General features: G+C 35.7%; 2 protein-coding genes across 5 annotated transcripts in view; one reads left to right on the top strand and one right to left on the bottom strand.

Annotated features, from left to right (window-relative positions):
* Positions 1 to 16051, top strand: part of LOC100011567 (guanine nucleotide-binding protein subunit alpha-14) — a 320344-nt gene extending 304293 nt beyond the window's left edge. Inside the window, exons 5-7 of one of the 3 annotated variants that reach the window (XM_001362344.4) lie at positions 1933 to 2062; positions 7429 to 7582; positions 11371 to 16051. In XM_001362344.4, coding sequence (XP_001362381.1) covers positions 1933 to 2062; positions 7429 to 7582; positions 11371 to 11561 — 475 coding nt within the window. In that variant the 3' untranslated portion in view covers positions 11562 to 16051. Of the gene's footprint in view, positions 1 to 1932; positions 2063 to 7428; positions 7583 to 7823; positions 11349 to 11370 lie in introns of those variants that run through there. The other 2 variants (XM_007499012.2, XM_007499013.2) reach the window with 2 other exon arrangements.
* Positions 16052 to 16144: 93 nt separating this feature from the next.
* VPS13A (vacuolar protein sorting 13 homolog A) overlaps positions 16145 to 24903 on the bottom strand; it is a 317263-nt gene continuing 308504 nt past the window's right edge. For both annotated transcript variants that reach the window (XM_016424094.2, XM_007499006.3), the window contains exons 69-72: positions 24018 to 24103; positions 21627 to 21750; positions 19500 to 19574; positions 16145 to 17602 (exon numbers count right to left, since the gene is read on the bottom strand). In XM_016424094.2, the coding sequence (XP_016279580.2) occupies positions 17552 to 17602; positions 19500 to 19574; positions 21627 to 21750; positions 24018 to 24103 (336 nt within the window). In that variant the 3' untranslated portion in view covers positions 16145 to 17551. The remainder of the gene's footprint in view (positions 17603 to 19499; positions 19575 to 21626; positions 21751 to 24017; positions 24104 to 24903) is intronic.

Below are 24903 nucleotides of genomic sequence, written 5' to 3'. Positions count from 1 at the left end.
TTTATATATTATAATTCTGTATCAGGTTCTGTATCATGTTTTCTGTTTAGTCTCCAAAATTGTTCTCAGTGGCCAATATTTTGTTAGCTTTCTTCGGTTGCAAAATGACGTTGGTCCAGTGCCTTCAGGGATCAAATCATGATTCCAGAGTCTCTCTCATAGAAACTCCTTTTATGTGTTTACCCATATAACCAAGTTGCCAGGTAATTGAGCTGATGACTTATTAGTGTCCATCATAATGCTGGGCATGTAGTAAATGGTTAATATTTGTTGAATGAATAAGAGGAAGGAAGAATGGGTGGAGTTGAAGCCATTGTACTGGTAAATATTAGTTGGATCAGTGCTAAATTGTGGTTCCTTTTATATTTTTAACACAATTTTTAGGGCTTAGCATACCACCGATTTACTCATTTCTTCTCTAGGCCAAGAATCATCATGGTTGAGGAGATGGAGGGAAATAAGTAACTAGAATGAGGTGTTCATGAACATCTCTGCAGAGGGGGAATCCTGCTGCCTTCCAAGGCAGGCCATTTCTTTTTTGGACCACTCTGTTAAGAATCAACATGAAATTTTCCTCCCCTCAGATTATATCAAAGGATGGAAAAATAAGTTTAAATTTTCATTTGCATGATATGGTTTTAAATATTTGAATATTCCCTTTCAGGTGAAGTATCTCAAGTTCCTTGAACAGACCTCAATATGATATTATATTGAGGTCAGTTCACCATTGCATTCTTCCTCCTCTGGATGCTTTCCAGCTTATTAGCTTCTTTCCTAAAATGTAGTACCTCAAACCAAACAGAGTACTCTAGAACAAATATAACCATCAATGGAACTTTGACCTCTCTTTTTTTGGATTAAATTTGTTCCTCTTCGTGCCTAATAGGACTAGTATCTGTGGGCAAAAATTGTAGTCAGATTTAAACCTGTGTGAAAGAAGTTCCCAATAATTGGAGGCATCCCAAAGCAGGATGGGTTGCCTCCAAAAAAGATAGATGGGTAGGTAAATGACAGCACAAGAATAAAGCATTTATTATGTGATAGGCACCGTGTTAAATGCTGGGAATACAAATATTAGCAAAATAGTCCCTCCAGGAGCTTGTCTTCTTGAGGAAAGGTGTTGGGGAAAATATCCCTGGTTCTGAACAGAATCATCTCAGGTACTCATCAAAGTCCAGATTCCGGGATGGATTCCAAGGTTCCAGTGGAGAAGAAGTGAAGTTCTTAGGAGAGGAGTTGGCCTAGTTTGGAGCACAATAACTGAGAAGTGGAGGCTTCGTTCCATGGGAGATAGAGGAACAGCTTACTTATCTGAGCCAGTGGTAGTTTCCCCTCACAAGTCTTCAAGTGGAGTCAAGGCAACCACTTTGGGGGGGGTTATTCTTTACTATTCTTTTTTTAACTTAAATTTTAATTTTATCATAATGCAAAATACTTCCATATTGGTCATTGCGTAAGAACAAACTCGTACATAACAAACCTCAAAATAAAACCCCAAACACTGATGTGAAAGACGATGTCAGCAGTTCTTTCTGTGGAGGTGTATGGCATTCCCCATCACAAGTCTTTCAGGACTGCCCCGTCATTGCACTTCTGAGAGTAGTCAAGTTTTCACAGATAATTATCGTGCAAAAGATTCTTAGTCAAGGTTCCTTCCAACTCTGAGATTCCATATTTTCTGAGGCTCTGAATATTAGGGGCAATTAATATCTCTTAAACCAAAATCCTATATTTATAACTCTGACTGTGGAGTGGAGTGTGTGGTTGTGGGCATTCACCAGGGCAGAGCTGCTTGTGTAATAAGGGCACCATCTAATACTGAGGAATCTGCTGAAGGAGGCATTCAAACGTTTCTTTTCTCCAATAATCAAAGACTTTTCTGTAATGAAGAGCTGTGTACATTCGGCCATGTTCTCTGTTTCTGCCTGGCAGGATGGTGGATGTTGGAGGCCAGAGGTCTGAAAGACGGAAATGGATCCACTGTTTCGAAAGTGTCACCTCCATCATTTTCTTAGTAGCTCTGAGTGAATATGATCAAGTCCTGGCAGAGTGTGACAATGAGGTAAGCTAGATAGAAAACTTAAATGAGGTGGCTTTGAGAAGGGTTTACTTATTCCTAAAGAAAGTGAAAACGAGTTACGTTGCTGATGGACTCTCTTTCTTAGATTTATTCATTTAGGATAAATTAAATAATAGCATCCCACCCCCCAAAAAACAAAGAAACATGGCAAGATGCAGATGCCAAGGGAGTTTTCACAACATACATGGGTTTTTTTTTTTATAGTATCAATTTATTTTACATATGCCATTGACCCATTAGGACAGCATTTATTTCCCAAATTTGGCTAAAAATAGTTCATTTGGATCTTAATAATTACTTCGGTTAAAAAGAGCTTTTTGGTCTTTGTTGAATGTAGTTTGGCCCTGAAGCTCTACTGTTGGCTTGGTCAAACTGAAGATTACAAACAGTTGGGGCAGTTGACAGATTCAACATATTAAAGAATAGTACTCTCACTAGAAGGCCCAGGAATGAAAGTGACTTTTTTCTCATACTCTCCTTTGTCTCCTTCTTTTCCTAAATAACCTATTATGAACACCAACATCAACATCTCCTCTTCTAATTTGTTCAGGAGCCTCTTAGAGAAGCTGTAAGGAGGCATTGCTGGATCTACCTTGGTTTAACTGTTAGTATAGGTCATTGTGGGATCCTGGGTTTAAACTGCATGCCTGCCTTTCTAGTGCATTTTACTGTAACCCTGAATAAAATACTTAATTAAAGTAATATATATATATATATATATATGTATATATATTTTATCAGGAACAATTTCTGGTCATGATAGGAACTAAGATAGAGTGGTCACATGTCCCAGATCTTACAAAACAGTCCTGATTTCAATAAAATAAAATAGGTTTATAAAAATTATTTTATTTAAATATTTACTAATGCAATATACTTTTTACATTATTAAAATATTTGGGTTTCAAAATTTCTCCCTTCTGCCTGCCATGCCCCCCCCTGCAAAGGCAAACAATATATCAATTTTACATGTTATTTCATGCAAAATATATTTCACATTAGCCATGTTGCATTAAAAAATACGAACAAAATAAAACAAGAAAAATAAAGCTTCAATCTGCAAAGTTTGGTTATTTCTCTAGAGGCAGATAGAACTTTCATCATTGGTCCTTTGGAATTGTCTTAGATCATTGACTTGATCAGCCAAGTGTTTCAGTTACAATATGGCTGTTACTATGTATATTTTCTTGGTTCTGCTCATTTCATTTTACAACAGTGCATATAAGTTTCTGAAACCAGCCTGCTTGTCATTTCTTATACCAATTGATTAACATGACAGAAAAGGAAAATGACAAATGTCAGAGGAAATGTGGGAAAATTGGGAAACTAATGCATCACTGGTGGAAATATGAACTAGTCTGAACAATCTGGAACATAATTTAGAACTACAGTCTATTCCTTAGGGAAAGTGGTCTAGTTTTCCTTCTCTGTTTTTGCTCTTCTTAGTTTAGGCATCTACACCATATATGTGTGTTATAACAAGAATTTGGTAGAACCTCTTCTTTGATGATTTTTCCAAATAATTTGTATTGTTTGGAGTTTAATTGTTCTTTAAAATCTTGTGAATCAGTCTGGCTATGAGGATTTTTTTCTTGAGCAATTCACTGATAGCTTGTTCAATTTCTTTTTTCTAAGATATTGTTTTAGTTTTCCATTTTTCCTCTGTTAATCTGGCCAGTTTACATTTTTTTGTAAATATTCATTTATTTCCCTTAGATTATCAAATTTATTGGCATATAATTGGTAAAATAACTCCTAAGAATTGTTTTAATTTCATTTTCACTGATGATGAATTTATCCTTTTTACTTTCGATGTTAGTAATTTCGTTTTCTCTTTTCTTTTTTAAATCAAATCTAATAATGGTTGATCTACTTTATTGAGTTTAAAAAGATTTTAACCCTGTTTATTTTTAGTTCAATGGTTTTCTTATTTTCATTTTATTGATCTCAACTTTGAATTTCAAAATTTCTATTTTGCTGCTTATTTTTTATTACATACTCAGTAACCACCACAACCACCAAACATTTAAGTAAACAAATGCACTAAAAATTGCATGTAAACCCACAAACTTCACATTGTTCACAATGTTTAAAAATATGTAAATTACATGTGTGCTAATATTAATATCTGCTGCTTTTGAATTCCCTTTGGATTTATTTTACTTGATATTGTGGTTGTTATTTTTAAAATGTAATTATGGTAAATACTCTTTTTTTCTCTTTTTATCTCTTCATAAATTTACCTTATTTTCTTTGTAGTTCCAATATTTATCATTTCAAATAACTTAATGCAATTTATTACATTCAGATATCACAATCTATTCAGCCATTTCTCCAAATCATTGCATTTGATATTTCCAGTTATTTTGTCATTACAAACAATGCTTCCATGAATATTTTCATACCTTCGTAGCTTTTTACCTTCTCAATAATGGCTAATCCTAATAATGGGATCCCAGGGTCAATGAGCACCAACATCTTTACAGCTTTTATGGCATATATCCATCTTCTTTCCTAAAGAGCTTGAAGAAACGTTGGCAGTTTGTGCTCATTCATATGAAAGTATTCCTGAGTTTCCTTACACACTACTTTTCCCAGGATAGATTTTTTTCAGTCATATTCAAAGGTTGTCTTCTTGTTCTTCCTCTTAACCCCAACCCTCAGAGTATTAACCAAAATAGTGATCCAAGAATGACACTGATATGGGTTTGCATAGTACTTAAAGAGATGCTCTCCTTTAAGCTTTACAGTTACCCTTTGAGACAGATACAACAATAATGTTATTTCCCTGTTCTATAGATAAGGAAATGATTTGATTTGCCCTGTCACATGGCTAGCTACAGAAGGGAGAACGAATCCAAGTTTTACACCTCGTTCATATTGCCACGTGGCATCACCCGTATTCCTAATTGGCTTTTCCCTTGTGAATCCCTCATCATTCAAAAATGTCCCTGAAAAATGGTGTCCTGGAGTGACGATATGGTCCTAACGCTCCCATCATTTTAGTGGCACCAAACTTGACCAGATATAATAAAAACACGATCAAGAAAATGAGGAATTTGATGCCAGGCACTGAAATCTTCAGGTTTCGGCCATGGCAAAATGATATTAAATGCTCGGCTCATGCTGAGAGCCCCCAAGGCTGTGTGATGAGGCCAAGAGAGCTTCTGTCCATCCCCTCTCGGAGTTCAGTATGTTGTATTATATGTACAACGTGCTCTACATCATGCTGTTACACAATACAAGATAAGCTATGTGTTATGCAGTCATTCAATATGCTTCTATACTGTCTTGTCCCTGTCACGCCATGCCATGTCTCCGTCATGTCTTGCCTGAGATGAATGCATCATACCCATCTGTGTCAAGCTATGCCACACAAATGCTATGCCTTGTCAGAAGGGTCGTGCCCGTCACACATGTCATGCCATGTTGAGGGGAAATGGTTGCTGTCCTAAATGGCACACACAGCCCTGCCCCTCTCCAATCCCACCTCCACCCCTCCATGGTGGAACTTTTAGACAATGCTAAATTTTTGCTATTGATGAGTTTCTTTCCATAAAACCTTTTAAATCAATCTTTATCCCAATCCAGGTTAATTTTTTTAAAAGAACGTTTTTTCATTCTGTTTCATCTAAACTCTAACCACAACCAACCTGCTTACAGCTTTATTTCTCTAAAGTCCTGTTCCTGCTCTGTGGAACCATAGTTGTCAAACCACTGAGCCTGATAGCACTGATATTCTGTGTAAACTAGAGCTTTTAAGAACACTGTGTATGCTCTGATGTTAGGAAGTGCAAAGATACTTCCTAACTAGTTAAGAGAAATACAAGGTACACAGGGAGAGTGTACTAGTAGTTGGGAAGAGGAGGAGGGGTGCAATCAGGAAAGACTCTACCTAGAAAACAGACAAAGAGGGCCCATGAAAGAAGTTCTCCAGTATTAATTTATCAGTGCTAAATGATGGGAGAGACAGGCAGATATCTCAAAAGCTATGAAAAGGTGGCTGGATCTATTGTAAAGGAAAGATTAGAAATGGCCCATCTCATGTTGACCAACTGGTCTTAAACAAGCTTTATTTGTTTTCCCCATGTTTTCCCAAGAAGAGGAAAGGAAGGATCTTGGAATTTAGCTAGCTATATAACTGGGATCCTATTGGTTTCTCATGAACACAATGATTATCATGTGAAGGCAGAACATAATACTTTTGTCAAGTGCAAGGTTGCACAAAACTGTTTAGTTTTCTAAGATTTTAATTCACAGTATATAGGCAGGAATGTGAGATTATTATGGAAGGGGCAATCTGGGAAGGAGAGCAGCAAAGCAAGCAGAAAGGATTCAGCAAAGAGACAGGTAAACAGCAGAGAAAAATGGGGGAAGATATAGGCCTGGTGAGGCTAGGAGAATGGCTGATTGCCCTGCCCTCTCCACTTTTTCCTCTCTTAGAGTGAAGATGAGAGTAAAGGCTCCTTCCATGTGTAAGGGGTAAAATTTAGGGGTTATTGACTGAATATATTATACTAGTGGTCATCAGGGAGTAATTCAATCCCAATAAAATACTCATGTCAGTTTGGGATGTTTATGGTGGTTTAATTACAATAGAGGGAAGAAATTAAGAAGAAGAGAGAGGAAAGAGAATTTAAATTGTTCCAGCCCGGCCTGAGCCAGGCAGGAGTTCAGAGGCCTAGGCCAAGGGGCCTTCTCAATCTAGCTCGGCTACCAGCCACAAGACCTCCTCTGAGATGAGGGGTCTAGGATTTTGGGAGGTAAAGTAAAAAGGAATCAGCCTAAACCACTCACCAAGCATGCTAAGAACTTCTCCCAGACACTTTACCAGCAAGCTGCAAAACGCCAAAAACCAGGCAAGATCTGTAAGCACGCCAAATGCCCCCCAGCATTCCCCACACTGCCGACAGAGACCAACGTCTCCGCAAGTGAGAGCCATGTCTCTGTGAGAGAGGCTGGAGAGAGGAAGTGACGTGAAATATATAGACCATTCTTTGCATCACTTCCTGCATCTCACATGTACCAATGGTAGCTTAAGGAGTCTGTCAGTTGTTTCTTATTTGTCACTTGCTAGCACATGTCTGTCATAGGCCATCCTCCTCAACACTTAATCTTTAAGTAGGGATGTATACATTCCTGGTTACTAGGATTTTAAAGACTAATCATGCTGGAGAAAATCTAAAATTCACACATGTACTTGGCAGTGACCCCCCAATCTCAGGATTGGGAGATGTAGGCACCCGAAGGGGTGAGGTTTACGAGGAGGATGAAAACCTGCTTGGTAAGCCAATTTGATCGTATTTCTTTTTTTCTCATGCTTAATACCATCTTTATTTTCTACACAGAATCGTATGGAAGAGAGCAAAGCCTTATTCAAAACCATCATCACTTATCCCTGGTTTCTGAATTCATCAGTGATTTTATTCTTAAACAAAAAAGATCTTTTAGAGGAGAAAATCATGTATTCCCATCTAATCAGCTACTTCCCAGAATACACAGGTAAGATTCTCTGATTATGTGTAAGAATTTAGGATACAAAAAAAGTACATTAGCCCAGCATGTTAGTTACATTTTAATGTGACATGTTTTTTTCTCTCATCTGCCTCTCCAGCGTGGTAGATGGTGGAATTGCTGCTTATTGTAGGAAATACGGAGCATCTTTAACATTAAGAATCTTAGAAAATAGTAACTCAGATCTAGGGTTGAGAGGGAGTTTGGAGTTCAATTTTTCATCTTTCAGGTGATGAAAATGAAGTCCAGGAGGAAATGAATTAAGATCATGCAATTGGAAGCGGCAGAAAAATCATTTGAAGAGAGTTCTCTGACTCCAAATCTAGGTCAGACAACCACCTGTCTGGGATGCCTAGTCACAGTAATGATCTGATATGTAGCAACAGGAATGGCCACAGGACATCTGGATGACTTTTATTACCCTCCAACAAGTAGAATTCCAGAATGCTTCTCTTTTCTACCCATTTAATTTGTGTGAATTATTCTGATCCATGTAACATGACCTCTCTAGAGGAACTCTTCATTATTGAGTCCCCATGCCTGTGCAATGCCATGTTTACGTATCAGGATTGATAATACAGCACTTAAATACATGCCCTGGGGGAGGAAAGACATGAGTGTAACCACAAAATTAATTACTTCAAGGAGATATACAGCATATTTGTTGAAGTATCCAAGGAGAAAAGAAGTATGAAGGGAAGAAAAATTCAACATTAGGCCCTAAAGTGCCTTTTAGGTACTCTTCTGATATCAAAGGTTGAGCCATTTGTTCGATTTACCAGGACTTGGCCAAACAACCTCTTCCCTGAATTCTATCCTGGTTTGTAGCTCAGAAATAGGTGGGAAACAAAGCCCGTGGAGAGAAAGTCTTCTTAAAGGTAAACAATAGAGTCTCTGCTAATCCTGTGAGCATGGGGAATACCTTGGAAAATGTGAGCCAGAATCCTTCTCTGTCCAGTGGGAAGAGGTCATGTTTGCTTGCTCTTTCCGGCCCAGCATTGGAAGTGGTGTGTAAGGGGAAATCTTCTTAAATAGAAGCAATGGTAGAAAAATGAAGAAATATCCTGTTTCAAAAGAATTCAAGTTTAACAGCATGGCCTTGATTCTCTAGAAGGTGGTCATGGATCAAGAGACCTATTGCTTTAAGGGACTTTAAAGGTCATCAAATAAAAACCTCTTATATTACAGACAAGGAGACTGAAGCCCAGGGTGACATGGCTACTTAGGGGAGATTTGAACCCAGACCCTTCAGGCTCCAAATCCAGTATCCTATTCTCTCATTTCCTATTTGAATGATCCTGCTTCTTAAAGAGTTCAACTTTGTCAATTTTCCTCCTGGTTACTAGTTTTGCCAGCATGAAGTTGAGAGTGTGATCTTTGAATTTCTGTGTGTTGTATGTAAGTACGTATATAAAATATGTATAACGTAGAAATGTAACATATAGGTACATATAAATTCTAAAGTAAAATCATAATTCTGTTAAAATAATCCATAATTATGTTAAAACCAAATTTATTAAATATACAATGAATGTTCAAGTTTGATGTGATTAAGTTTCAATATTATTTAGTATAATTTGTTATGGGTATATCATGTCATATGTATTTATAATATAATGCATAATATATGTGTATGTATCACATGTATACACACACCCCATTTAACTTTTCTGGGCCTCTATAAAATAAAAAGGTTGGATTAGATAAAATCAAAGGTTATCTTTCATCTCTAAATCTATGATCTCATATTTGTGCTGACTAATAAAAAGTAGAATGGGATAATTACTTTCCTAGAATTATAAAGTGTGTGCTGTAGGGACGTACTTTGTTCTCATTTTGCTTCTTTCTTCTCCATCATGAAGGATTTTCAAACTGGAAGAACAATTTTGGTTAAGGAAAAACTGAAGTCCTCAATAAGTGAGGATAATAAGAGTGTAACTAGCTGTTTAAACAGATTCAAGTCTCCACGCCCCAGAGAATCCCAGAGTACATAAATAAATTTCATATTATCACAGGACTATATTGTTTAAGACAACATGGAGAACAGGAGAGGTCTCAGAAGATTGGAGATGTTCAAATATTTTCAAAGGGGGTGAAAAAGGTTTCTAGAGACTACAAACCAGTGAACCTAATAAAAATCCCCACCAAAATTCTGGAATGTTATTCAACTGCTGGTTTAAGAAGATGCAGAAAAATAAGGGGAGATCATTCACTAAAAATAATGCTGCAAAACTAAATTCTGTTGCTTTTGTAAAAACAAGATTATTAAGACAAGTGAGAAAAATATGTTTTCAACATAGTATTTCTAGATTTTTGCAAGCCATTTGACAATATTATTTTGGATATGATGGAGAAATGTGTCCTAGGTAATAATTAATTGGATTCATAGCTTGTTAAATTACTATACCCCCTTGCCTGAACTATTTAAGACCCTGAGAAAACTCCACCATGGAACTAGTGCATACCCTATAAAATCTTTTCTCAATGATCTCCCCCTGCCCTTTATCAATCCAAATGAAGATTTTGGATCTTCTACTAAATCATTCAAACTGCATTCTCTGTCTTTGCAACTGTTTAATTCCTTATTCTCCTCAACTATTTGTGAATGCTACCTACTATGCTTTCTGGAATGCCTGTTCCATAATTAACAACTTATTTTCATCTTAAATGTTTTCCTTTCCTATTGCATCCATCTTCTTGCTCTTTGTTAGACCTGGATTCCTCTAAATGGCACAGATGCCTTAGCATTCATTTCCAGTACTGGCTGTGTTGTTTACTTACCATCTTCAATTCACTGGGAGAGGTAGAAGAGTCACAATTGTTCCCCATTTCCACTTCAGGTTTGATCTCCACCATCATCATTCAGTAACTTCTCGTCTGAGGTTCATTCAATCCATAGCTGTCACGCAATCCAAATTCTAGAAGCTGTTGTCCTTTAATACTTTGGATACTCCCCCTTTTTCCCCTAATGAGTTATCTGGCTCACAAGTCTTTCCTCCTCAACTCTTGCCCCATACTAGGGGACTTCAACATGCATACTGATACTCTCTCAGACAAACGTTAAAAACACGATGTCTCAACTTACCCAATTTTAGGACCTCTTTACCCCTCTACCTCAGCCACTCACAAAGATGCCCTTGATCTTGCCATCACTCACAAATGCGCCACATCTACATTCATGAACTCTGAACTTCCCTTTATCTTACTAGAATCTACTGTCATTCCCCCTGTGCTTTGAAATGCCAAATCCTGCTCCTCATCCACAACGATCTCCAACCTCTCAACATATGTTCTTTCCCAGGCCATTGTCCCTGCATTTCCACACTCCTTTCAGTTTCTCATCTTGACCCTTTAGTGAAATAGTTCAACTCTCTATGGTCTTACTCTGCAAATCCTAGCCATGGCTCACTCCTATGATTTGCTGTCTTCACTCCTACACATGTGTTACTGAATGAAGCTGGAAACAATCATGAAACTATGCTGACTGACTCCATTACAAATTGGGGGGGGCAGTTTAGTTATTTTCAAAAAGGTTCATGTTCATGTGTAATGAGATTGTTATTTTAAGTAGATTAGTAAATACTTAAAACATATCTATTTTAATTTTGAATACCATAAATATTGATATAGCCCACATAAATAAAAGCTCTTTGGTGTGCTCAATAATTTTTAAGAATGTTAAGGGTCTTAAGTCCCAAAAGTTTGAGAACAACTGTTTTATAATGGCCCAGTATGTCTCTCAATGTCCTAATATGCATGATTATGCCTCTGACTAGGACCCAAACAGGATGTCAAAGCTGCCAGAGACTTCATCTTGAAGCTTTATCAAGACCAGAATCCAGATAAAGAAAAAGTTATCTATTCCCACTTCACCTGTGCTACAGACACAGAAAACATCCGCTTTGTGTTTGCAGCAGTCAAGGACACTATTCTACAATTAAACCTGAGGGAATTTAACCTCGTGTAAAAGTTGTATTCTTCCTTTCTCTCTCTAATGAAAAAAGACTGGGCTTTTGGCATCTTCTTGGATTCTTCTGCAAATGCTTCTCAACCTCTCCTTTTACTGCCCTACCCATTACACTGTGACTCACAGATGTCTAGCCTCCTCTGAAACACAAGTCTGAGGAAAAATCCACCATGTTTGCTCAACAATTGTTATGGGTTCAAGAGGAATGAAGAAATGGGTATTAAAGCTTAGAGGAAAATATATGAAAGTTTGCTAATGCCTTTTTAAAAAACTCATCTGAATCTGATTTAATGTTTATTTTTTGAATCTTGACTGAGATTCTTTTTGTGCATGAATTTTGAATTTAAGGATATTTAAGATGAATATTTTATAGAAATTTATAAAACCAAAACCAAATCAAACAAAACAAAACAAAAAAAAACTCCAACTGATAATGCATTCTCAATTGTTCCTTTTTCAGTGTTTAAACATAGCCATTTATAATCGTGTAACATCAAGCTTTAAATCAGAATTGCCTTATATCATATAGCCATGCTCTTAGGATTGTAGGGAAATGACTGGAGGTAGGCATTGGAGCAGATTGGAGGCTCTATATGAAAATTTACAGTTTTGGTTTTTTTCTTGACATGTTGAAGAATTTTTCCTTTTGTAACATTTAAAGAGATTGTTCTAAAGTGCATGAATATAAAGTTTTAGAGAAAACAAAAAAAAAGATTCTACATGCTTAATAAATTGGCTTTGTATAAATATAAACTGATTTAAAAGTAAAGATAGTATTACCAAATCTTCCATCTACTAAATGAGCTTTGGAAACACTACATTTAAAAAAATAATATATTGTGCATGTTAGTGGTAAATAATACAAATGCATATAGCTAGATGTATGTAACATTGACTTGTCAACAAAATAAGGTAAAATAATGTATATCTGCCAAGATTGAGTGGAGAGTTGAATTCTACATGGTCTGTGCCTTCCTAAGAATGCTAAGAATATAACATCCCATATCCTGATTATTTTGTGAGTGTTCTTAATTAAGCTTAATTTTTAGATACTCCTATCTAATCTTTTCATCTTCCAAAGGAAAAATGATTGGTAGAAGTTGCTTCTAGAATACATCTACCACTTTCCCAGATATGTTTTTGATAAGTTAAAGTTCTAATAATGGAAATGATTATTCTCAAATTTCATTAATAACAATCTATATGCAGGAGCCCCTTTGGGACTCAGTGTGGCAAAGCCACGGTAAATAAAACAAAGATAATAGCAGACCAGAACAATGGAATCTAAAAAGACAAAATTTTATATTGGTAAAATATGAAATCCTACAATTGGGTTCAAGAAATCATCTTTATAGGGATAGAATGGGAGGGGCATGTCTAATCAACAGGTCAATGTGAAGGAAAAGAAGTCTGTAGATTAAAAAATACACCTTAACATGAGTGTGAGGGCCCAAATGGTCCACAGCAGCCAAAAGGTTAATGCATCCCTAGGCTGTTCTAAAAGAAACAAAAGTGTAAGGCAGAGCATAGTCCCACTTCATTGTGAAGGACCACATCTCCACTACCACTGACACTGGTGGAAGGGTCACATGTTAATAAGAGCCTGCCTAAGGGGAGCATGTTGAAAGGGAGGCACCCAGGATGGACATCAAAAATAAGCCATGTGATGATAATTTGATGGAATTTAGAAGATTTAACTTTAAGAAGTGATAGGGGCATATGAGACATCACATATTTGAAAAGTGGCCTTGTTGTTTTTTCTATTTTAATTTTAAAGTATTTTACCATGTTTGTGATTCATTTTCTTTCCCTTGCCTCTTCCCTCCCTCCTCCCAAAGCCAACAAGCAATTCCACTGGGTTGAACAAATGTTATCACTTGATACCTGCGCTTCTATATTATCTATTGTCATTAGAAAAAAAAAGGCTCTAAATCACTATTGATTAGAGAAATACAAATTAAAACAACTCTGAAGTATACCTCATACCTATTATTTTGACTTATATAACAGAAAAGGAAAATAATGTTGGAAGTAATGTGGAAAAATTGGATGTTAATGTACTGCTGGTGGATTTTTCAATTGATTCAACCATTCATTCAATTTGGAACTATGCCCAATGGCCTAAAACTGTGCATGCCCTCTGACCTAGCAATATCATTACTAAGTCTATATCCCAAAGGGATCTTTTAAATAAAAACAAAAGTATTTATAACAGCTCTTTTTTGTGGTAGCTAGGAATTGGAAATTAAGGGGATGTCCATTAACTGGGGAATGATTGAACAAGTTGTGGTATATATATGGATTGTGACCAAATACTCAAGTGCTCTAAGAAATCATGAGCAGGACACTTTCAGAAAAACCTGAAAAGACTTACATGAACTGATGGGAAGTGAAGTGAGCAGAACCACAAGAACGCTGTATGATTACTTGTGAATGACTTAACTATTCTCAGCAATACAATGTCATGGTCCAAGATAATTTTAAAGGATTAGAAAAATGCTATCTACCTCCAGAGAAAGAACAGATGGAGTCTGAAATGAAGATCAAAGCATATTTCCCCCCTTTTTTTCTTTTTCTTTTTTTTTAGGGGTGGGGGTATTATGTTTTCTTTCATAACATGACTAATATAGAAATGTGTTTTGCAAGACAACCTATATCAAATTGCTTGCCATCTCAGGGATGAAGGCAAGAGGGAGAGAATTTGGAATTAAGGTTTTTTTTTAATACTTATGCTAAAATTTGTTTTTACATGTAAATGGAAAAATGAAATAATAATAAAATAAACCAAAGACCTAAATTTGTTTAAAATAAATCCCCCAATTATAGAGCTTCATGAAGGTTTCTGAGAACTATTAATATGATGATCTTTCCATTTACATTCTTCTTACACCTACAGGAATATTGGGATTGGGTCTTTTTAGCCTTGCAACTGACTCTCAGTTATTTAGGTGATGATAACTTGGATACCCCCACCATCATGAATCCACCTTGTAATAATTACAACATTCACATAAATAAGCACACACTTTTCCAGAACAAAATGGTTAAAAGAAGTTATGATTATAAACTGTAAAATCACGAAATTTTAGTTCAGAAGACCTCAGCAGACATCTTTAACAATCCACATCCCCCAAAATAGTCATCTAGGCAATACCTAAACACTTCCAAAGGCAGGAAGCCCACCTCATTTATGGAGAGCTCTCATGGTTCAGAGATCATACATCAATTTGCCTCTTTTCAATTTTTAGCCTATTGCTTATAGGAGGGGGTGGAATAGTGTTACACTAATAGGACAGGTTCATCTCAATGTGAAGACTTGTAAGTGGGATGTCATTGCACAGGCCACAAAAAAGAACTAAGTAAAAAAAAGCAAAGTAAAAATAATGGAGAGTATTAATGAATGTGCTGAAAACTTCAGAATGCTTTAGGTGCTTTATAATCACTGAGTACCACATCATGGATCCTTCATAAATGAGGCCTCATGACATGAAGATAACGGTAGCTGTAAGAGAAGTGACAATAGCAAAGACCAGCCTAAATTACAGAAGGGAAGAAATTGCATGAAATTACTCTTCATTTAAGTATGGAGTCCATGGCAGAGAAAAACAAATTGGTAATTATACACCGATTACCATGGGAATAGAGATAGGAGTAGAATTCTCTCACAAGCGATTTCTCAATTCTGTCTCTGCATAATTCTAAATTGCATGGAGATGAGCACAAGCATAACTAGGACAATAACATTACTGGTACACAGAGTCAAGCAGCATAACCTTAATTTTTAAAATATTGAACGAAAATGCAATTGAGTTGACTTTATTACTGGCCTCTTTATTTCTTGAGTTTCATGGTCAAATATAAACCTCACCCCCCCTTCCATAAAGATTCATCAATGGGGTCAATCAAAATTCTGAGTTTCCTTTCTATGGGAGAACAAAAACAAGGCATTCACCCACATCATCAATCCAAAGGAGAAAATTGCTTGATTTGTCAGAAATTGGGGCTTTGTGGCACACATGAGAACACACAGTGCCTACACCTGCTGGCTATAACACCTTCTTTGGGGCCCACAGTGACCATTACTTAAGTTTTACGTTTGATCCCAGCTTGCTTCCACTTATGCCCCTGGGCCTCTAAATACTTGTTTGGATAGTACTTAATGCTAATGTGCTTTATTATTAATAAATTGTGAACTCAGATACACAAGCTGAGATATTTAGACAATCCAACTATCTAAGGTTCAGAGAAGGGTTAAAGAAAGAAAATTCCAAGCTCAGGGATGGTAACTGAAGAGCCCTTACAACAACATTATCAATTAAGTCTTCAAATCAAGTGTAATGATTACCTATCCTGTGCTGGCCAGATTCTAGCTAAGTTTGAGGTTAAAATATCTCCTACTGTGTCAGACACATATAATCAGTCACTCAAATCTTTATCACAGTTTGGAATCCCTGTAATATTACTTTGGTTTGTTAATTATATAAAATAACACAACAACCTGGAAGTGATCAATAGTATGTATAGTGAATTTTTGTGATCATGTCAAAGATTAAAGAGTTTGGTCCAAAAAAAGAAAAATACACTTATAGTTTGGCATGCTGTTTACTGTAGCTTTTACTACAAAGCAAGAATTTGAACAGATCAAAGAATTTCAAAGCCAGTAACTCATACACATTCCAAAATTTCAAAAACATTTTAAAAAGACTCTTTTGGCAGCAATTAGAACATGCATCAGATATGCCATACTATTCAACAACTAAACAGAATATACGATTATCATTCAGCATTTCCTTCAAAAGGGGAAAAAAAAAAGATTTCTGTAGAGAGAATGGAAAGCAAAGAAATCCCATGGCCGTTTTTTCCACTCAAGTGCAGCCAATTATTTCTGTTTGGATGAACTTCACACCTGACTCATGAGCTTGGAAAAGTGAACCCAAAGTTCTGGAGTCTCTAGCATTCACTTCTTGGTGCTGGCTCTAATTTTAGGTTACCATAATTTCCAGTGAGACCTGTGAGTTCTTCTATATAATTCCTTGGGATGGGAGTTATTGCAAGGAATTTAAATTTGTGACATAGCCCTGGTCTCTGGAGGAAATCTGGAAGAAGCTCCATTTGGAAGGCTTCAGAAAGTTTTCTGTAAGGCCATCATTCTACTAAAAGTATTGAATATATAAACTAAATGAATAATGTTATCCCTGGGGACTTGGCTTGAGGAGGTATTTATTTTTACTCTTTCAAAGAGACTTTCCTGAGCATGATAACTATTTTGTCAACACTATGTTATGTCTTAAGGCAAGGCATCAGTGGATTGATTTTATAATTTATAGCATAATGTATAAAAAAGGTAACTTGAAACACTTGTACATTTGAAGAATAATTTGAACCTATCCTTAATGTAAAAAAATAAAGAAAATACTTCCAAAATATTTATTCATAAAAAGAATTTCAAAGATCAAACTGCTGAACTTCACCTTTCTGATTAGACTAATATATAAGGTGGTCTTGTGATATTGGAATGATATTAAACAGTCTACCCACTGCTCACTCAAACCATTTGTACTATAGGAGTCTGTAAACAAGTATGGTAAACTTCAGAATATGACCCAGAAAACATTATAATTTAGTTCTGAGTAGAAATAACTTAGGGCAACTCCTTTATTAGTGTAAAATACACGTCTATAGCATGTAGTAAAGTTCCCTCAGGAAAAAAAATTATCTTTTTTAAAAAATACCTTAAAAGAATTTTAACTGGATGCTTGCTTTAAGTTAAAAATCTAATCATACCCCAAAATGGGTGAAATATTTTAAGTAGGCATTTTACCTGATTCCAACTGATTCCTTAATGAAAACAACTATAACGAAACATGGAGTGCTTGAATACAATTTTATATCTGACTCCCCAAATTAATTTTGGTAATCAGGCACTGGAAGACAACAGCTTTAAAGTCATGTTTTGTTTCATCCACACTGTTTTCAGCTCCTTCCATCAGTTAAAGCTTTGGGTTAAACTCTCTCACTTCTTCCAGCTTTGAAAGGATCCACTAAAAGCAGAGAAAAGAGAAAGACAAGTTCTTATTTTATAATATTTTTTTTATTTTGATGAGTTTATTGAAAAAACTCATTATTTAACTTACCCAGTTTTGATCTGAATTTAACAAGCACATATCAACCTCCTAGGCGCGATGTGAGGTAGTGGGGAAAAAATTACAAAAAAAAAATGGTCCTTGAACTCCAGGAACTTATATTCTCTTGGAGGAAATGACATGTACACTTGATAAGTAGATTTTAAAAAGATTCTGAAAATTGCATTTGGGGGGATGGGGCAGAAATGTTCTCCTGTAGGTACTTGAGCTGAACTTTGAGAGGCAGAAGTGAGAAGGGAGCTATTCTAAGACGTGGAGAAAAGAGTGGAAATGGAATGATATATGCCACAAACCTGGAAAAATAGGTTGGAGCTGCATTGTAAAGAACTTTAAAAGTTAGGAATATGAGTATGGAAGCTGGCTTTGGGAAAGCAGAGATTAGACATAATGGGACCAATTATGAGACTGTTAGAAGAGTCTCACTGAGAGATGACGTGGTGGTAGTGGCCATGTGAATAGGGAAGAGAGAAATAAATGCAGGAGATGTGGAGGCAGAATGAATGAGCTCTGGCAATATCCAGTAACTGGATAACGGAGATGAAACATCAAGGATGGTCTCTAAGATTAGAAACTGAGGTAATGGGAAGGATGAGCAATGAGCCAAAGCAAGGCACCTACTGTAGTGGGGAGTGTGCACTAGACTTAAGTTTCTCTTCTCCAATATCTGCACTTGTACTAGAGGACTTCAGCACACATCCTGAGCGGTACTCCTTCAAACCCAACTTCCCAGTTCTTCAATTTATTTATTTCCCATGGCTTACTTCTCAGTTTCCTTATCTATAAATGTGATGTAAATAATGCAGATGCACTTGGAGGTCCCCTTCAACTCTAGATCTACGATCCTAGAGAAGAGCTGGAATTAAAGCTGGAGACTGCTAACTCCAATTAAGTGCATAATAATAACAACAACAACACTACACAGCCCTTTAAGGTTTCCAAAGTGCTTCTTTACACATGTTATTTTGCCTGATTCTCACAACAACCCTGTGAGAGAGGTCCTCTTATCATCCACACTGTAGAGAGGAGGCTGAGGGAGGTTAAATAACTGACCAAGGTCACATAGCTAGTAGATGCCTGAGGCAGGATTTGATTTCAAGCCTTCTTAATTCCAAGCCAAACATTCTATTGGCTGTGGCACCCAGCTATCTAACTAACTAAATATAATAGATTGCAAATAAATATACAGTTTGTGGAAAATTAACAAGTTTTGTTTTATGAAATATTTATTATAACTTTTTGTATTGAGTGAATTAAGAGAATTACTGTATTCTCCCTTATGTTTTTTAGAATGTTTTTAGAATTTAGAATGTTCGTTAAATTAAAAAACTATACCAGACTAGTCTAGTCTAAGGAAAGGCAAGATGCATAACTGATCACAAAAAGGAATCTATTCCATTTAGCAAATACTTGGATGACTCCAAACATAAGGGCAGTCCATAAAGATGCAATTTGTTTATCATTTTTAAGAGAAAAAAAGAGAAAACAATGTGCCAGTTGCTAGAGGGCAGATCATGGAAGTCAAAGCCCTAGGTTCATGATCACCCTCTGATGCTTCCTGGGCACGTAACCACTCCATCCCCCATCAACTCTCTAGGACCACAATTTACAGACAAGTTGCCGATCTGCAACAAAGGAAGAAATTCCCACATAAAAGTTCTCATGCTGGCCAAGGCAGACATATAGATTAAATTAAAAATAAAAAAATAATATTCATAATTGTCAACATGCCCACTGTGTACTTTTAAAATTATTAGAAGCTTGTATCAGTTCTAATGGAAGAGGTGATTTGATTTACCTTAGCATCTTCTGCAGTCTTAAAATTAACTATTTTCCCAAACTCTTTGGTATGGAATACAGACCGTACACGTTCCTACAGACCAAATAAATAAATAAACAAACAAACTTCATGAGGAAAAAATTAGTTCAAGAAAAATGTCATTTCTCTGTACTTCATATAAAACTATTTTAAATCCATTAAAAGAATCATTAAGTCTAGAAATCATAGACAAAATCAATACATCTCAAATCTATCTATGTGACTTATAGTTACAACTATGTAAGAACTGGTTTGTGAGTTCACCTGGAGAAAGTCAAGGTCCATTCACAGAAGGTACACGTAGTCCTTATATCCCTTCTAGTCCCTTTTTTTCTTTGAACTCATGAAAATCTCTCTTTGTAGTGTGATAAGGAAATGAGCAGGAAGGGATGCTGCGAAGGAAGGAGCAGGAAGGTTCCAGAATTCTGGAGAAGTGGCAGGACTGTTGCTTCTTCTACCAGACAGTTAAGCAAGAGGTTGCAATTGTATAGTCTCCTAGGGTGGACCTGGTAAAACCAGCTGTTCTCTCCCCTGTGGCTTTCTTGTGCTCCATCTTACCAGCTACCTGATTCCTGTATATCTTGTTGATGCTGACTGAGAGACGAATCCTACAGAGCTGCTTGAGACACCTAAAGCCATCTCTTAGTGAGACCTTCCCTTTGAGCCCTGTTCCTGCTTACCTTCCAACCTTACTGCCTCTATCATCCTCTAAGGGGGGTTTGGGTTAGTGAAGTGCATTGTATTATAGGAACTGGGACTGTTAGGTAGAGAGGTAACTGACAGTGCAGACACCATCTCTCTGAAGCTACCAACTAGATTTGGTGGGAGGTTTATTTATATTCTTTAGATAGAACATCCCAATTCCCTTCCCTTCCTTCCCTTCTCTTAAATAAATCCTGTTTAATAACATTTGGTGTCCTGTAAGCTTTATCCCGTTGGCCTTCCCAAACCCTGTGTCCTTCTGATATTGGTCCTAAACAATCATTCCCTGACCCACTAAAATCCCATTACCATCAGGTATCTTTCTAGAAACAATTATTTTAGTTATATACCAGGATTTCAGGAGGGAGATTTTGCCTCTTGGAGCCTAATTCTCTAATCTAAAGATAGAAGAATGAAGAGATAGCCTAACCAAGGACTAATCATGGTGTCTTGACACTGGTAACTAGTTGGAACTGGTGAACCTGTTAGGAGGCCATATGTAGCTTTTGCTAAACTCACTATTTTTGTAAGTCTTTACAAAGTTATTTTAAGTTAATAGTTCTTGTTAGCAAATCTTCAAATATTCAGAGTCTAAAAGAATCCAACTGGGTTTAAGAAATATGACACAGGACAAAAAGTAAGCTCCTCATCATATTGGCTTTGTGTTCAAATAGCTTTCCACATATCTTTTAGTACAATTCCTTCTCTAGAACAGATAATCTTTGATAGATTTGAATGACAAAAAGTCAGTTATATTTTCCAGTGACTGTCCACTAACACATATTCACTACCTACCATAAATTACATTGTACAAGCAGTAAGGAAAATTCCAAGTATTTGCTGGCAAGGGCTTAAGATCTAATTGGAGAGACCAAACAAATATCACTAACAATAAATAAGACTGTTTTAGAGACAACAGCCTTTTATTCTGAACATTTTTGAGGGTTTCAAGGAAAACATATGAGGGAAACTAGAGAATACCTGAATATTTATATTCTTGGCTTAGTGCTACAGATGGTAGATAGGGATAGGGCCTGGACTTGTGATTTTATTAATTAGAAGTGCAAGGTAAGAAGCTACTCTGAAAATACAATTCAGCATCTTCTCTATAGGCCTGAAAGGTTAAGTGACTTGTCCATCATCACAGAGCCAGGAAGTATCATATGAAACTCAAACCCATGCATTTTTGGCTGTTAGGTCTAGATGCAACCTATAAGATGTCATTTTGCATGGAATGGCACAAAAAGTAACATCTATTAAAACTGATCAGTTTTCTGTTTGACAAAAGTATGTGGCTATATGCCAATTAGAAATTTACAAGTACTAAAGCAGAAAAATGTAAACATCTTGAAGAGGAAAAAAATAAATCTTAACATTCTCTTTTCACATTTTTATTTAAAATACCTTGGCCTCAATACGTAATCTTCTTCCATGAATAATAAACGGCTCTTTGGTAAACTCATCAAAACTGTATTGCCACTCACAGGTCAGCTGCCCAAATGTTCCTTTTGTCACAAACAATACACCACTACCAAAAAGAAACAGAATAAAACTAAAGCATATAATAATAGCTAACATTTATATAAAAACTTCTTTCCAAATATCATCTCATTTTATTCTGAAAACAACCCTGGAAGGCAGATACTATTTTTTTCAAAAATAACAACTACCACCACCAAGAATTGTTTGGAGATATTTCATAAGTAGTGTAATAGGGCAAATTTTGTGGACTGCAATTGCTATTCTCTATTTTTGGGGCTGTTTATGTGTAACCTATGCATTTAAATTATTGTTTTTGCCACTAATATTCTAGGTAGCACCTATTATAGATCCTTGTGTGAAAGGGCATTTTCCACCACATTGAGCACAGAACAAGGAAGTCAGTTCTAAATCCTAATTCTGAAACTGACCTTGTCACAATCTTCTATTCCTTAACATTGAAACTTAAGGGACTTAGATATGGGTCAATTAATGCTTATAATGTCTTTTTAAGAAAGGTTTTACTTGGGGGCAGCTGGGTAGCTCAGTGGATTGAGAGCCAGTCCTAGAGACGGGAGGTCCTAGGTTCAAATCTGGCCTCAGATACTTCCCAGCTGTGTGACCCTGGCAAAGTCACTTGACCCCCATTGCCTAGCCCTTACCACTCTTCTGCCTTAGAATCAATACATAGTATTGATTCCAAGATGGAAGGGTTTTATAAAAAAAAAAAAGAAAGGTTTTACTTTTAAATACTATACTTATATAATTTCTCATATCAGAATTTCTATCCCATCTTTCATTTAAAGATGAAAATCAAGAAAAATGCTTTCCTGGCAAAATAACATCTCTTACCCCACCCCTAATTACTTTTCTTCTGCATTAAGACAATAATTGCTATTGCCCTACTCTCCATTACCTCGCCCAGATTTCTCTTCTCACTTTTCCTAGGATAGAAGGGACAGGGGTTAAGAATTATTATCAGTCCCCAACATTACCTTCAGTGATATAGAATGGCACTCAATAATTTAATAAAAAGTCCATACAGCTATAGACATATTACAGAAATATGTATGTATACATGTAAATGTATGTCTCTGTTATACATAAATTCCAATTATGTGTACATGACTTACTAACTATAGACAAATATTACCTAAATATGTGTATGCCTATATAGACACACATTCATACATATATACAACCCAGTTGATACTTATAAAGCACATTTCTCATGAAGGCCTTTTTGGGAGATAATGTATCATACCATTTTAGAGATGAGGAAACTGAGGGTTAGAGTTTAGCTTGTCTAGAGTAGAAAATTCCAGAACTCAAAGTCATGTCCATTAATTCCAAGTTCAGCTTTCTTTCCACTAGACTACAGTAACTTGTCACATTTAAATAGGATATAGAAGCTATTTAATTTTAATTCTCTTGAACCAAAGACAATTTATTCCAAGGACTCTTAAAAACATGATGAAAATTATCAGCTATAGGAAAGCTCCCATATTTGAGCATCTTTGCCTTTTGTGCCTAGAAAATACAATATGAGTAATCAAGCCCGAAAAATGACTAAACAACAAAAATAAAATCATCTGATTTTTTATTGATTACTCTCATTAGATCCACTCAGTCTTTTCTTTTGCTAATGCAACCACTCTCCCATCTAACCTTCACTGTCTACCAGTGACCTATTTATCTAAACTCACTCCCACAAAGTCATACATTCGCCTACTTTGCTTCTTTCTCTTTTTGAGCATGCTTTTGCATTTCTGTATTATCTATCATACATAGCTACATTTTTTTCTCTATACAGGCATTGTTTTATCATTGTGTGTGCTGTGTCTAAGATTGAATGCTCAGGTTTTACAAATTATCAATAAGGAATATACCTGCTGATATATAATGTAAAATACTTTAATTTGTGCATTTCAGGCATGGGAAGAGAAGGGTAAATAGGAAAACTATATGTAGTTACTTAATAATAATATGTCTACCTCTTTCTTAAAATAAAAATAGTAATGTGTCTACCTGTTGGTTAATGAAAGTCTAAATCTTATGCATTTATATCATTGCTGTTGTTACTTATATACTTATTTTTGGTTTTGAAATATCTTTATGTGTTTGAGGTTTCATCAATACATATTTATGTGGCATAGCTGAAACCATATGTACATCTATGTATTTGTATATCTGTATATAAACACAAGTATATATAAGCAAAAGTTTAGATGATCATCAGTTATATTGAGTAATAACTCTGTGTAATAATCCTGTTACTAAATTAGATAGCTAAATATTAAAACTAGTGAAAGTTACCTTGTTGTTACCATCAAGAAATCTTTTTTATTGACCATAACATGTGTAATATACTTGCTTTTGGAAAATCTTCCACGTTCTATCACCTAAAAATGTAAAAGAGAAAAAAAAAGGTTGATGCTATTCCTATTCTAATTTTATTTACACCTTAGCATCTTCTAGAAATTATGGTGGAAAAAATTGATCACAATTCTACAGTAACTATCCAAAATTAAATACCAAGAGAAAATTAATATTTATTTAAATGTTACATTCACCTTTCTCAAATTGCTTACATGAAAAGATTTGTTAAAGATAAATTCAATTTTAGCGAAGTAAAAATATTATTTAAAATTAGGTTTTCAGGGAAATCTTCTAAAACAAAACCTGTGAACCAGTAACATGACCAAATGCATAAAAAAGCTTAGATCAGACAAAAATATTATTATTCAATAATTACAGTTATTTTACCTTGCAGAATAAAATTAACATCAAATTCAGTCCATATGAGACCATATTAAAAAAATCTAAAGTAACACCATGATTTATTATGGTCCTTTGCTGCTTCTCTGTAACTCCCCCTTATGCCAAATAACACTCATTCCTATATTAACTTCACCTGCTCTTTGCCCATGGAAAGTACAGAAATGACAACAATTAATAAAATTGTTTATTTGGCATTCATTCTGCACCAACCATTATTTTCTCCAGGTATGAATCTGTTTGCCAAGGTTATGATTAGGATCTGAAATACTCATGCTTTAATAAGCTTATTTTTTTTCTTTTTATGATAAACAAGATGTACTTTTTTAGGCAAATTAGGTAACTGTGAGTAGAATTCTGTAATATAAAATATGTAAATAGGCAGATAAAATGTTACCAACTTCAAAGATTTGGGAAGATAGAA

The sequence above is a fragment of the Monodelphis domestica genome, chromosome 7 (genome assembly GCF_027887165.1).
Source record: "Monodelphis domestica isolate mMonDom1 chromosome 7, mMonDom1.pri, whole genome shotgun sequence".
NCBI lineage: Eukaryota > Metazoa > Chordata > Mammalia > Didelphimorphia > Didelphidae > Monodelphis > Monodelphis domestica.
This window is presented reverse-complemented; position numbering and strand designations above follow the sequence as displayed.